The 16,347-nt window shown below is 39.6% G+C and overlaps 2 protein-coding genes across 7 annotated transcripts in view; both read left to right on the top strand.

Moving 5' to 3' along the window:
• Positions 1–3,524, top strand: part of LOC139965474 (uncharacterized) — a 172,637-nt gene extending 169,113 nt beyond the window's left edge. For all 6 annotated transcript variants that reach the window (XM_071967865.1, XM_071967872.1, XM_071967871.1 and 3 more), the window contains one exon: positions 232–3,524. In XM_071967865.1, the coding sequence (XP_071823966.1) occupies positions 232–819 (588 nt within the window). In that variant the 3' untranslated portion in view covers positions 820–3,524. The remainder of the gene's footprint in view (positions 1–231) is intronic.
• The window catches only part of LOC139965471 (mitochondrial inner membrane m-AAA protease component paraplegin-like), a 92,273-nt gene that overhangs the window by 9,745 nt on the left and 66,181 nt on the right, over positions 1–16,347 (top strand). The gene's annotated exons all lie outside the window — the stretch shown is intronic.

Raw genomic sequence — 16,347 nt, 5'->3', positions numbered from 1 at the left:
TACAGGATATTATAATATTTCTTCTTACACTCTGGTGTCCTTTTTTGTCTGTCCTTGCATCCATAATGAATGATTATTTGTTAAAAAATTAAGTGATTCTGATTTGCGATGGGGGAAGGGTGGGGTGGGGGTACTGTCTTGCACTTTTGGCACTTTTTGCCTGTCATATAATGTGCCTTCAAATCTGAATCAGATAAAAATCATTTTGTTTTCCCTTTTGTAATTTTCTAGGAATCAGAAATGTCTTCACAAACTTCTGGTTCTTCCAAGGACACCATCGACTCTGTCCAAGGACCCTCTAAAAGGGAGACTGTCCCTAGTGTTGAACCTGAAACTAGTACTGACAAAGCCTGGACACAGGAACTTAAGAAACCAGTCTCCCATGGGCAGATATATCACAAACAATCAAAATTCGGCAAACGGTGCAATCATACTTCTAACTCTGTTCGTGGTAACGCAGAGAACTCGCTGAGCAAGCAGACCGCCAAGGAGCAGCAAGTAGTCACGCCTCATATTGAGGTCACCGTCTCATCCAATAACAAGTCTGAAATTCAAACGTCTCTGCCGAAGGGAAACTCCCGAAATTCTCCAGGAGGGACCTCTTCGTCTTTACAGCCAGTGGTATCAAAGACTTATAGAAGCAAGAATTATACCAACCAGCATGGCAAATTCCGCCACAATAGCGGTGGCAACTCAACCCAGAGTGGCAGCAGTGGCGGAGACAATAATAACAATGGCAGTCAAAATAGTAACTCTGTGAACAAAAGATTAAAGAAGAAGCATAAAAAGGATAACTCTAAGAGAGGGGCAAAGAACTGAGTCAAAAGATGAGACAAAAAGTGCCTGTATTATCTCGGTTTAATTTATGAAAGCGACAAGATTGATTGGGGGACAAGAAAACCAACAAAGAAGACTGTGAAATTGGTAAACAGACAAGACTTTAGAAGTAATCTAGAAAATCAGCTGTTCTTTGATTAAGGAGAGAGAAAAAAAGTATTGCTGTTAGTTCGGTTTCATGATTTGTGATGTAAGTGGATGTACTGAAATGAGCAATTAAAAGTGTCTACCGTGACTCCAATCTGAAATTCACTCAAAGAGAGTCCGTTTATTCAGTGTTAATGTGTTGCTAATCTCAAAGTGAAGCGGATAGTAATCAAACACGTCTACTTTCACATTGTCAGCCTTGTCAACAATGCAATTATTGTTTATATCAAATCTTTTTCTCTTGATGATTATTTTTTAACTATTCAGTGACAAAGAAACCATATTTTGTTGGTTTTTTGCTCACCTAGGAAGAGAATATAAAGCATAGTAAAAAGCTTAAAAGAATATTATTAATGTTGTCATACTGTGACAGGAGAAGAAGCAAGATGATGGAAAGTTTGTAGTGTTGATATCAAAGCAAAAACAACTAAAAAAGATAAAAATGAATACAAAACTTAAAGACACCCCACCTCCCCCACCCAAAAAAAAAAAATGTTAGAAAAAAAGAAAAGAAAAAACAATTTGACAGCAAACGACTTGTACAGGAAGATCACAGAGAAGTAGGAAAGATATTATATTATTATTATGCAGGATTTCACTTTTCTTTTAGTAAAGACTTGGTTTTGACAAGCTTAGTGGATGTTAGTTCTAACAGTTTATTTTTGTGACATTTTTTATGGCTTTGAGAAGAAATTTTTATCTGTTACCTAGAGCAATAATTGTGAAGTAACCAAGGAAGTGGGCAAGAGGTACATATTGTTTCTGAAATTGTAAAGCAGAGTTGGTCACCATATCTTCAAACTGTTCTTGTATCCGCCATTTCGACGAAGGTGAATTTGAAGTGGGTCGTTGTGTGATTATCTGTTGCAGGTTGGATTTTGGTGCATTAATCAGTTGTTAGGTAGTGAAGGTGCCAAGCTATAATTTTTTTCTTCATTTTTATAGGACTTTCTTACTTTGGGAGTTATGCTGATTTGTGTCTGGTGTTTAAGAAAGGACTGATAAACATTTTAAAATTGTTACTATTGGCCCAAAAACTATATACATAAAATAGCCAAAAAAGTGAAGGGATATAAAATATACAAAGGTTAAATTGAGAAGATGTGGTAATGGTTGGAAACACATTGGTGTACTATAGTAAGGTTAGTTTGAGTGATATGGGAAAGGGTAGGTGGGTGGCAAAGAGGTCCTTTAATCTGTCGTTAGCAGTTACAACGAGATATCTTCTTGGTCACAACTAATTATTGCTGGGCAAGTCGTTACAGGTAATCAAGATTCTCCCTCGCTGCCCTATACTTTTCATTAATTCAAAACCCATGAAACATAAATACTGTTTCTTATTAATTTCACAATGTACAGGACAAGTTCTTGTGTTGTGGATATGTGTGTGTTTGGGAGATGTGGGGTGTGGGAGAAGGGGTATGGGTAGGCATGGGTGGAGGGAATTAGTGATCAAATTAATCCATTAAAGGCATAAAACTTTATAGACCAATTCAAAAGGGTAGTACTTAAATAACTTGTAAAATAGAAATTCATTGCAACAGGGTCATATTAGATCATGCAATTGACTTGAATTGATAAAAAAAAATGATACAGAATAATTGGAAGAGCTTGAGCAGGAGAAACTAATAATATAGTTGATATATTGTTGAGACAAAAAATGTATTTTGTTTATTACTATCTGATATAAGTTAGATCAACCAGAAAAATAGAAGGTTTTTTTTTTGGGGGGGGGGTTCTTATTGCATTACGACTCATGTGATTATTCTCCACTGATCAAATTAAAAAAAAAAGTATAAGGAATTGAGGCAATGCCATGGCATTCATAGAGAGAATTTGGGATGGCAAAGATTAGAAGATAGTAGTTGCTAAAACCTATGACATATAATGCAGTATAACATTTGGTATTTGTTCTTTATATTATTATGAAAACTTAAAAAGAGAAAAATACCAGTTGTAACTGTGAAGTTAAAACTCAAAAAAAGTCAGTTTTATTTGGATTTGCCTCACAGCATTAGACTGTATAAAATGACAGAACAAAAAGTGACTCAAATATAAAATACAAAAATTCCCACCTGACATTATTTGTTGCATATTAGTGAGTTACCCCTTTTGGTATCCTTTTGTTTATAATTGACTGTAACCATTATTGTTTCCATTTTGAGATATTAATAGTGGATTCAATTAAAACTTTTGATTTATTTTTATATTCCTGAAGCACAATGATCAGAAATGCATCCAATTATAGGTTTCATGGGGAAAACACACTTATAAAACTGGTCTGGATCATTTTTTTTATAACACAGACCTTTTTTATCTCACATTATTATTATCATATTATTGGATGACTTTAAGAAGGACAGTGTACATTCAAATTGGTATCAATTGACACAGTTTACCCTTTGTTGCTCATGCTGTCACTGTCATGGAATTTAGCACTAGAAATTTAACATCAATAGGAAAATTAATTAACATATAACACGATTCGGGTTTTATCCAGATAATAAACCAAACCACAGAATAGACAAATAAAAACAAAATTGTTTTACAAGTATTGCTTTTTGTTTTAGTTGTAACGGTATTCCCCTGGCATATCGTCAGACTTTGTAAGTTTGGAATCCTCTAAATTGATTCAAAATCCATGAGTTCAATTAGTACACTGTCAGTGAGTTTAAAGTTCAAACTGACATTATTATATGGATATAGATAGGATAGTTCGATGTCATGTGGACTTCGGTAAATAATTTACATGACAGTAATCTTAAAGTGCAACCAAACTCAATAAAACTACGGATTACAAAATCTCATCTGGTAGAACAAAGTTAATTTCTTCATCAAACTGGTACACCTGCCGCTGAGCATCTAGTGTCAATTGTCAGTTCAGGCAGTTACCGTACGGTGTTGTTCTACTGGCCCACAGAAAGTCTGATTACAGGCAGCAATGGGACGAGAGTTGGAATGAGGGGGGGGGGGGGGGGTGGGAGAGAGACTAGCTTTATCCAGTGGCATAAGCAGAATTTGAGTGTTCAATACGAGTGCAGCATACGGAAGCTGGTCTCTTCGCCCAACTGCCATTTCGCCCAACCTTACCGTTTCGCCCAACCTTGTTGGTCATTTCGCCCAAGCAGCATGGTCAATTCGCCCAACCTTGTTGGTCATTTCGCCCAACCTTGTTGGTCATTTCGACCAACATGGATTAAATATTATACTTCAATATTGGTCAATTTAATAAGGAAACGTTCTGGAATTGCTAACGTTACGGGATATGAACCGAATATTAAAGAAACTTGAAGTCGTGGTTACATTGATTAAATATTATACTTCAATATTTATGGACGAGTTTTATATTTAAATTTGTTTAAATTTTAAAGAAACGTTCGGGAATTGTTAGTCGGTAGGATGGATCAGTGTTTTAGGGGTTAGGTTTGATCTTTATTAGGTTTAGGGTTAGGTTTTTATGGACACCGATTCCCCTTTGTTTGTATAACATTAGATTAACACGATGTAGAACTAGATAAACACCTAACTGCTGTGAACAATACCCGTGATTAATGCCTGGCGGACTTAAATAAACGCTTGACCGAAGTCATCAAGCAGGACAATAGCTGTGGATTAATAAAATCAAAGAAAAATCGAATTGAACCAGTGAAATAGAAAAAGTGTTATTATTCTGACTGAATATGAGTAAAAAAATGGTTGGGCGAAATGATCATGCTGGTTGGGCGAAATGACCATGCTGGTTGGGCGAAATGACCATGCTAGTTGGGCGAAATGGCAATTGGGCGAAATGGCTGTTGGGCGAATTGACCAGAAAGGCAGCATACATTGGCCTACATAATCAGGCTACTATCACCTGATTACCGTCGTGTACATCGCCTTGTTTTCAACAGGCCATACGTATGAATGAACCACGGCGTTTTCTGGGGATGTGGAGGATGTGGAAGATAAATTATATTAGACACATATATTTAGTGGGTTGTCTCATAATATGGGTCAAAACTCATATGATGATTATCGAGACTCCATCCTGAGCGATATCAAAGGTACTGATCACTGTTACGGTATATTCGGTTTGAAAAAAAGTGGACACCCATTCGGCCCTTATCCCTGAGACATGGCAAACCACGTTAATCTGACCAGTTTATTTCGATACAGTATATGTCACTGCTCCTCCCCTGTATCCAGTATATCTCGTTTATGGAGAGAAGCTACCCGTACTACTGCAGATTTTCAGTAGCATCATCAGAAAAGGTACTATATAAATGGAAGCTCAGCTTGTGCAGTGTACTTAAGTCACAACAGCTGGTTCAGAATGGATCCGCAGAACTTAGGCCATATATAAATTTAACTAGGCCCTATATGTACATGGGCGTCAATCCAGGGGGCGGGGGGGGGGCACGCCCCCACCACATTTCGATGGGTGGTGGGAACAATATCAAAGCAGCAGTCGGAATTTTCTGGCTTCAAAACCCATCCAGTTGAATTTTCAGCCACTACACGCTCCCCCCCCCCACCCCTCTCTCAATCATCAGGCCTTAGCTACGTTCCTGGGTACACGGTGGTTACATATACGCGCCGACCAGAATTCACCCGATTACCAGATGCAGATCCACCTAGCAACCGAGGTAACTTGCGTGAGTACTCCAACGAACACTAATGATTTATTTGAATGCATTCATCACTTTAGCCACCACTCACATGGGACCTATTCTAAGTCTGACGATACATGCGCATGTGTGAGGTCCTGAAAACATAATAAAAGTGGTTTGTCTTGTTATCCTTGTTTCAAATTTCATAGAAATGTATTCTCGTAGACCTAGCAAAACATTTAAACTGACCCAGTCCCGTTGGAAGTGTGTCACGGGTGGTATTAAAAATCATTGGTGGTTTAACATGCTGGCGTATGACGACCATGGCTACATTTGCGCTAAGCTCAATATAGGAACTCGGATCTGGGCTGTGCCTAATTAGTTAGTTATTTAAATTATTAATAATGGCGTATGAAGAAATGCACCAATTTTGTGGTACGGCTCCCAGGACGGCAAGTCGAGAAACTCACATGCAGTCGCGGCGGATAGCTTCTTTCGCCTATATGTCCGGGGACATTTTGGGACATCGATCCTACAGGCCAGGGGTGGGCAACTACGGCCCGCGGGCCACATGCGGACTGCCAGTGATTTTTTACATCATCACAAAAAAGGAACTAGCTGCCTATAATTGATCTGCACTTATGATGCTGTCAGGTAGGTCTATTATCACCATTTATTTTCAATTGGACTGTATTGACATTATGTTTTTATGAATACAATTTGTACACACACCGATTTCTTGAACGTTCTCGGAGGCAAAGGTTTGAAATCAACAGCAGGTCGTTGGTTAGGTGCGGCCCTGTCAATCTTTCGCTTCTAAAATCTGGCCCATTCATTCAAAGAGGTAGCCCACCCCTGCTATAGGCCTATATCTGAGGCCCTGGGGTCATTCCTTGACCGACTTGGTGCAATATAATGTGCCCATTTCGAAGTAAATTTATTCACAGATTGTTAGTTGTCATGGGTTCGAACAATTGAGGGGTATTCTATCCTGAAACATATGGCAAAATGGGGCTGCGGTTCCATTTGTCAACTTGCACTGGGTTCTAATGTTCATGTCAATTGGAATCACTAATAAAAGAATAAATCCACCAAATATGAAGGTCGCATGAATTTTATTGCAGATTTCCTGAGTGACGAATTTGTAATTTTCACCCGAAATCACGCAACTAGATGGCTGCTATCCAAACCTGGCAAGTGCCATCTCCAGCGATCTGGCAGGTATTGAAATCTGAAATTTTCTTGGTACGCTGCGCGCCAACCGATGGTGGCGCTCCGCTTAGATAGTACTTACGGCCGGAATACTCGAATAGATTACCTCCCCCCCCCCCCACGTTTCAAATCGGGTTGACGCCCCTGTATATGTAAAACTAATTAGGCAACGGACAGTGAGCATGGTCATGCCCGGCCACGCATTACTACAAAATATAGTACATTATTGTTCCATGTTGCCCTCCAGTCCATGGCGCATTTATGGTGGTAGAGGCCTGCGATGAATTAACGTTATTAACATGACATAAATGTTCTTTTAAAGGATATCGGTGATGACGATCTCGTTGATTTTGTTCAGTGGTTTAGTTTAATCCTTCAACTATGTAATTTCATCGATTGTTTGAACAGATTCGGTCAAACATAGAAAGAACTGTACTTTTCAGTTTTATTGATTCACTGTGGCAATTTTGGCCGTTTCGTTAAGGCTTTGCAATTGACAAATTGATTACAATTTGACTAACGAACACAGGAACTACAGAGTCTATCAGTTGACATTTTTCAGTCAATTGTTAAGATAACAAGATAATATACTATCAAACTCTTATCAACTACAGTGTCTATCAGTGCAGCTGTACATACATAACACAGTACGCGAATTTTGGGGACACGCAAAGTTACAGTAACGTGACCCCCGGACATATACCCCGGACTTATACCCCCGGGACAAGTACCCCCCTGACAATCACCTCCGAACAAAAACCGCGAGGACGAATACCTCCTAGGACAACTACCACCGAGACAACTACCCCCCGGACATACAACCCCCGAGGACAAATACCCCCGAGGATAAGTACCACCCAGACAATTATCCCCGGACAAACACCCCCTTGAATTTTACCCACGAGGAAAATAACCCCCACCGCCCGGCATTTACCTCCGGGAAAACTTCACCCGCCAAATACACCGGCACAGATACCTCAACAGGTGACTACCAGAACTAACCCAGAATACGCCCCAGTCCCCCCCCCCTCCACCCGAGCCCGTGAACCAAGCTGACCTTAAGCTGGTGAACCCCGTGGTACGAATATATATGTCCATATGTGACATGACTCCGGCCTCATTACTATTTATAGGGGCGGGCTTAAACACTATTTTAAATTAAATGTACTTTTAATGAGACAAACTCAGAATTGGTAAGTGGGATCATTCTCAGACTTAGTAGTAGGTAGATTCCACATAGTGAATTGATGAATCCTAGTGTGTAGCAACCTGTCCGTCGCCACTGCAGGAGAGCATTGTCGAATTATCATCATTCTTTTTGCATAAAGAATGACCAGAGAATAGTTTTTTTTTTTTTCAAATGGTAGTGACATCGTGGTCTCAAGTTTCTTTCTTTTCTTATTTTTCATACAATCGTACAAACTATTATGCATGCATGCATGCATGCATTACATGTAATTCTGCTGGTATAACGGGTTACACCGTAACCGGTTTTGACTAATAGCCCAGCGGAAAATGAAACAATGCATGGGATGTTGGTATGGATTATGATCATGCACACCAAACTAGAGGGGTGGACCGTGGTTGTGCTTGCCCCGCCCCTCCTCTCTGCTCCTCCCATCTTAAACTGGTGAACACTCCAGAGGACAAAAATTGCTTAGAATAAGCAAAACAAGAGGAGCGTGGTGGCCGAGTGGCTCATGCATTGGTTTTATATATGATCTCAGTATTGTGGGTTCGTTTCCAGCTATTACCATTATGTTGTTGCCCTATTTTCCGAACACATATCTAGTGTATTAACATCTATGAATAAACATTCAACTCGGGCACAGATTCGTATTCCCTGCATGGGCTAAGCTAACAAGAAACAACGGTTTTTGAGTCGTGTCTACTTTGTTCCGGAAAACTGACACTGAACATGCGCTGAAACGTTGACTAAGAATGGAAATGACGTAAATAATTGTAGACAAACGTACGGAAGCTTAAAACTGCCATCAACATAAGAAAAACTTTGCCCCATAAATTGACATTTTTTTCAGTCAATTGTTTAGATAACAAGATAATATACTATCAAACTATTTTCAACTTCAGAGTCTATCCGTGCAGCTACACATGCATAACACAGTACGCGAATTTTGGGGACACACCAAGTTACAGTACCGTTACCAGTGGCGTATCCAGGATTTTCTAACCCGGAGGCGCGAATTACTATCTAAGCGGAGCGCCACCATCAGTTGGCGCGCAGCGTAAATTTCCGGTTTTGATACCACTTAGATCACCGGAAATGGCACTTCTCGGGCTTGAAAATAACCAACCAGATGTACACTTTTTGCCTGAGAAATTAAGTATTTCCCAGTAGTTTTTTTTCATCCATAACCTTTTTGAAGATTGCCACCAGTCACAAACCATGTTCGACCTCATCGCATCTCCCGTGGATCATTGCTTTTGTAGGTGATTCTACGTCGTGGCACAAAATATCCGTCAGCCCCACTTTTCAAGTTTTTAAGCCTATTATTTGTTCAGAATTTGAAAATTCACGTTTCTCGTGAATAAACTCACCTCAAAACATACCCATAACGTTGCACAAAATTCCATCTATAGACAAACAATTATAGAAAAACCTCCTTCAACCCCTGACAGACCGGTCAAAATTGCGCTGGTAGAGGGAAGTGTGATGAAGAATGTTGGGCAGAAATTTTCGAAAATTCAGACACAGTAAATTTATTGGTGTACAAATATTAAAACCTCTTATAACGGCTATTATAAAACTTCGTTGAAGGAAATGAAAAAATAGCAGATATTTCCGAAACCGAACACTACACACATAGGCGTATAGGAGGCGGGGGGGGGGGGGTGGGGTTGCAGCCCCTATATCGCCATTACTAATGTAATAGAGGGTTATGACATAATTGGACCTCCATGCTTTTTCTCCATCTACATAAGACATTTCGTCGTTTACATTAGCATCCCGCGGTATACTGCGCAACTTTCACGGACCGTACGGTACACGATGGCATGCTTAGTAGTAGTAAGTTGAGTCTCGTCTATCCGACACATGCTCAGTGATTAACCTCCGCCACGTATCACGATCTTGCGAAAGGTTTATTGCTTCCTCGAAATTGTTAATATTAATGTCCTTCAACTTTAACCGGTGCTTGCTTATATGATATTGACATTAACATGTTGAACGCGCACTAAGCGCGCGAAAATTTTTGGCTATTTTACGGGCAAGTCGGACAATTTTGAGGCTCTTCATCCTGGAACGCCACTTTCATGCTGACTGATATGATGTGATATCTACTGTTTGCTTTACAAATTCGAACAGGCTCGTAGCGAGAAATTTGCCAAGGGAGGGGCCAAGCGTACAAGAAAATTTTGCCCGAAAATGCCTCCTAGATCGCTGGAAATGACACTTCCCATGCCTTGTAAGTTGCATCTTAGCACTTTCCATTTTGAAATTACTAGCGATATCATAAAAAATAATGCTGAAGGGGGGGGGGGGGGCGGTCGCCCCCTTCCCGAAATGCGTCGTGTTTCCCGACGACACGGTCGAGTTCGAGACCAGCCACAGTTGGTTTCATAGCACAATTGTACAATTGTTTAAGGCGTCCATACACACACACGCGTTATGATAGACCATATATAGTATATATATATAGATCATGAGTGAGAGAGGAAAAAGGGAAACGTCAAAATGGAGTTTTCGGTGTAAGGGGTAGGGTGAGGCACACGCCCCTTCCGAAATCCTCGATCCGTCACTGGCTACCCTGTGTATATAATAGGGATCAGCGCTGTAATGATGTCACTGTTCCTCTTTCTCTTCCCGGTGTCTTGGCGTTTTCCTTCTACTCTCTCCTTTTCTTCTTTTTCTCTCTTTCTTCTTTTTCTTTTCCCTTCCTTCCTCTCCTCCTCCACTTTTTTATCCCTCTTTTTTCCCTTTTTTCCTCTCTTTTTTTCTCTCCTTTTTTTCTTACCCGGGGGGCGCGCGCCCCCAACGCCCCCCTGGATACGCGCCTGGTTACCGTGCTATCAGTATTCATATAAGCGTATGTTTCCATGTTAAAGACAGGAGACAACAGGCTAGTTTCCGAAAAACAAATTTAGTAAATTAACATCTATGAATAAACATTCAATTTGGACGCAGATTCGTATTGCATTAACAAGAGAATTCCCTGCATGGGCTAAGCTAACAAGAAACAACGGTTTTTGAGTCGTGTCTACTTTGTTCCGGAAAAAATGACACTGAACATGCGCAGAAACGTTGACTAAGAATGGAAATGACGTAAATAATTGTAGACAAACGTACGGAAGCTTAAAACTGCCATCAACATAAGAAAAACTTTGCCCCATAAGTTGACATTTTTCAGTCAATTGTTTAGATAACAAGATAATATACTATCAAACTATTATCAACTTCAGAGTCTATCTGTGCAGCTATACTTGCATAACACAGTACGCGATATTTTGGCCTGGGAACACACCAAGTTACAGTACCGTTACCGTGCTATCAGTATTCATATAAGCGCATGTTTTCATGTTAAAGACAGGAGACAACAGGCTCGTTTCCGAAAAACAAATTTAGTGACTTAAAATCTATGAATAAACATTCAATTTGGGCGCAGATTCGTATTGCATTAACAAGGGAATTCCCTGCATGGGCTAAGCTAACAAGAAACAACGGTTTTTGAGTCGTGTCTACTTTGTTCCGGAAAAATGACACTGAACATGCGCAGAAACGTTGACTAAGAATGGAAATGACGTAAATAATTGTAGACAAACGTACGGAAGCTTAAAACTGCCATCAACATAAGAAAAACTTTGCCCCATAAGTTGACATTTGTCAGTTAATTGTTTAGATAACAAGATAATATCTCGTGTAAAAGTAACTTGGCCTCAGACAGGTGTCTGTTTTCTGTGCGTGTTTAAGTCCCTTCTGTTACTGTAGTTGTCATTTAGTCTCTGAGGAAGATCCTGCTAGGATCGAAACGTCAGGCCAACTTACTTTTACACATTCTATTAGTATTACCCAGGCTCTCTAGTGGATAAGCAGTTTGCTAACAGTTTTATTTATTAAGACTGTATCTCCAAAAAAATCAGAAAATGTTGGATTGCTCAGCTGATTTTAACTGAGCAATTATACTATTTTTGCAAAATGTTTAATTGACAAATTATCAGAGCTCGTCAATTCGACATTTTTCTGAAAAGTAAAAAATAATGCACAAACTATTCCAGTATATTTAGAGAACTTGGAAATAAAAAACGGAATATTATTTGAGTTAACAGAGAGACAAAATGTAGAAAATTAGTGACAGAAAAAAGGCCAAACGATGTATCTTTTAATTTCAGTTGATGGGAATAACAGCCACCTTTACGACAATGACATGTGTTAAACAAACGGATGCCGCTCTTCAAACACATGTTATATTTTGTGAGTGTGCAGTATGGTAAGGGACGAGAATGATTCTGTGCCCAGTGTATAAACTATTCAAGAATATTTTGGTCTTGTGGCTGTGCTAAACCCCATGCAGTGATCATATTGACATTGTTAGTAATTAACACCAATGGCGGAGAAACAGGGGGGTTGGGGGGGGTTTACCCCTCCCCCCACACTTTTTGAAGAAGGGGGGTTGGCCCACACAATCAACCCCCCTAGTTTTTGACAGTAATGTTCTGTTATAGCCTATGTTATGTGCTCCAAATGGCATAATAAATCAAATTATTAAATTTGAAATTGTTAAAGTCATTTCAACCTTTTACCTACATCAACAATTAACGACCGAAAACCGAGTTAGAATTGACCCACACATTATTTCTAGCCCCTTTCCCCTACCTTGCGCATTGGAACTTGTAGCTCATATCGCTAACTTCACCCCACAACAGACATACACAAAATAACGTTTTGTTGCTGTTTAATAGCTTTGGAACTGTATACACTTGCCAACTTCAACGAGGTGAAGGAAGGAAAAGAAAAGGAAGAAAGAGAGAAAAGGAGAATAGGATGGAGTAGAAAATACGGCAAGAAAACGGGAAGAGAAAGAGGAACAGTGACAAATTCGAATTTGTAAAGCAAACAGCAGATATCACATCATATCAGTGAGCATAAAAATGGCGTTCCACGATAAACAGCCTCCAAACCATGGGCGCAGATCCTGGTGAGGACAGCGGGACGCGTCCCCGCCAACTTTTTCAGTAGTGGGGACATGATATACCGTGTCCCCACCAATTTGTCTTGACGAATAGCTGCATTTCAAGTTCCCCTGTATTGAACTTTGGGGCAGTTTTATCCAGCATTGTGCAAATGACATGCAGCAGTTCTCATTTTATTGTATTTTATCCACAGTCATAGGCGGCGATCCTGGGGGGAGGGGAGGGGGGATATATCCCCCATGAAAATGGGTGGAGGGGATGTAATACACCATATCCCCCCCCCCCACCAAATGCCAGTGATAAGAATTTTTTCATGCCTACATTTATGCATCATCGTGAATGTACGGCTTTTTTTTAGCTTCATTTCTCGCCTACCATAAACGCAATGTGATCTTTTCAAATTAAGCGTCTTTATAAAGCAAGAATAGTTGATTGTAGGCTTCATTGGCCCTATAACAACACAGGGTATTATTAACGTAGCGCCTGAAACGAAATTGACAGGGGCAATTTTCCCAAAATAACACCCGAAATTAAAAAAAAAAAGTATTTTGGATCCTGATTATGAGATATTTCGGACATGATATCCCTATTTTAAAGTTGGATATATGCCACTTGGAAACCTCGGGAAGTGCCGTTTCCGGCCATCTAGAGGGTTTGTAAATCCCAAAATTTTCTTGTACGCTTCGAGCCAAGTCATGGTGGCTCTACGCTTAGATAGTCAACAAGGTCATACCCCCCCCCCTTTCGGAAGTACGGATCGCCGCCCATGATTAACACAGTGTATTAAATTTTTAATATGTTGAAATCCTAATCAAAGAATACAGATTCATGATATGTTGAGAGATGATGGGTTAAGTTTTAGATGGGAATCTTTATCAACTCAGCTTACAAGTTATGTTTTACTTTGTTGTGTAAATTCCTTCATTTTGGTAAATCAATGCTCTATATAGATTCATACTATTCACTGTATAATTACCATCATGTACTACAATGTAGTATGTTATACAATACAACCTTCAAATAATTATTCTCATGTTACCATGGCGATGCAACTGGCAAAACATGGGTAAGGCTTGGTAATAGCATTTTCTTTAAAGTAACCAAAGATATGAACATCAACTTTTTTTTTCATTTTGTTATGATGTTGAGACCCTCGTATTACAAGTTTTTGGGGAAGGATTGAGGTTCGTATGAAGTTAACACGTCTACTGTGAAAATGTGAGAAATTAGTTGTCACCTGGCCGTGATGTCATCCAATTTAATTAACTATTTTTAATTTGACTGTTTCATGTGATGTGTTGTAGTGATGATGTTTCTACTGAATCAGATGTCACAAATGAATCATGGAAGTAAAGAACCTGTAGATACAAGTTTTATGTGAGAGTTTGACAAATTTGTGATTATCAAAAATTCCATTCTCCAAATTGGACAGCTTGACAAGAAATACTGTTATATATCCCTCCAAGAAGGGATATGTGATGGAAGCTTGCAATATGTGTAAAGAAAGCTCAGCTTGATTTGTATGGGGGGGGGGATAGTTGGGAGGATAACTGGGGTGAAGGAAAGCTGGGGGAGGAGGGGGTATGTGTTTGAGTGATGTGAGTGAGGGTAAGTGGGGAGGGAGGGTTAATGATGTGCTGCAAGAGAAAATATGAAAGAAATAAGAAATCTGATAACTACTTCTTTTCAATAAACAGTGTTTGGGAAACTTGTTGTATCCTCTTGTGAGAAAGGCATTGACCAAATTGATTCTATGTCAGTGTCGAGGTGGAGCGTAGGCAAATAGGGAACAGCAAAGCTGTTTGAGACTTTAGGACTTTTTAATTTTTTTAAATCTTATGCATCAGTTCTCCAGTGTAAAGGACATGTTTTACTCTCAGGAAGAATGGAAAAAGGCCAAAAAAAGTAATAAAAAAATTGTAAAAACGAAAATAATATTAAAAATAAACAAAAAGCAGTATATTATATCATTTGTTGTGTTTATTTGATGGTCTGGTTTTCTATTGTCCAGTTTTGGGCACCAAATTTGTTACTTTTTGAGAAGGATACCAGGGATACAATTTGGGCTTAAAAAAATGAAATCTGCCCAATACATTGTAACCACGGTAACCACGTGATCATGACTATTTGGAAAGTGAAGAAGAATCAGGAGTCTCTTTGAGAGCAAACATTACTAGTCTGTTTCACATAGGCGTACGAGGGGGGGGGGGGGGCAGGGGGGCAGACTGCCCCCCCAAATTTCCAGAGGACAAGAAAGTGGGGCAAAAGTCCTGAGAATTCGGGCAGCCTAAGAGGAGAAAAAAAATATATATATATATATTTAGCAGCTTGACCGAATCTTTTTCATATTTTTGCCCGAAAATTCCGTGGAGAGCGTTCTGCGTTATTTGTTTTTTGACATTAGCATCGATATAGGCCTAATGATTTTCTTTATTTAGCATCATGATGCCCCAATATTTCTGTGTACCACCACCGTAAGCGCAGCTCATCTGGGCTACCACGTTTTTTGCACTATCGCCCAAAATTATTAACAGGGAACGCCGCTCACAATCGTGGTGACAAGCATGCATGGAGATTAGCAGTCTCTAAAGTGGAAAAACCGCAGTAAACAAGCCTAAAAGTACATGTTTATCATATTCTGTTTTTTATACTTTTTTTGTGAGACAAATTGCATTCTCACTTGACACAGTGACATTTTCCCGCCTACGTGTCGTTGAACAATGTATGATTTTCTGGAGGTAGCTGAGTACAGTCTTAGAACAACATATACAGCAACTAAATAGCAGCTCTGAAAATGTACTGTCCTAGTTTTCCCCTACAAAGTAATGTTAACATTTCTTCTTCTTCTAATTTACCAAGTTTTTGGGGAAGTGTAAATTTTTAAACGTGAGATTATAAAGTAAAGAATGTTTAGATGCAACTTGCAAGGCCTCAGAAGTGCCATTTCCGGCAATCTGAGAGGCATACTTCGTCAAAAGAATTCTTGTACGCTACGCGCCAACCGATGGTGGCGCACCGCTTCGGTTGTCTGACGGGAAATTTCAGGCAAAGATGGTCTTCAACCCCCCCCCCCCCCCCCAAACTGAAATGGTCCCGTACGCCTATGTCTGTTTATGCTTGTAAGTGGAATGGAGGCACAGTGTGTGGGGTGGTCCTACAGGAAGAATTACAGACGTAAGATACAATCAAAGTTGAGGTTATTCTTAAGAGATATGTCCGTATTGTTTTGGCACACATGAGTTCATATTTTAAAGCAGAAACTTCCGATCTTCATCATACTTTTGATACATTTGACTGGACCGTTTGTCATTTTCTCTCCTAATCGGATGGTCCTTTACTCTGAACGTTACTTACAGGAGACACAAACCCAACCATCAGTACTGTGATAGAGGTGATGATCATTAGTAAAGCAGGT

Source organism: Apostichopus japonicus, chromosome 3 (assembly GCF_037975245.1).
Source record: "Apostichopus japonicus isolate 1M-3 chromosome 3, ASM3797524v1, whole genome shotgun sequence".
NCBI classification, from domain to species: Eukaryota; Metazoa; Echinodermata; class Holothuroidea; order Aspidochirotida; family Stichopodidae; genus Apostichopus; species Apostichopus japonicus.
The sequence above is the reverse complement of the archived record's forward strand: the minus strand, read 5'-3'. Positions and strand labels throughout refer to the sequence as shown.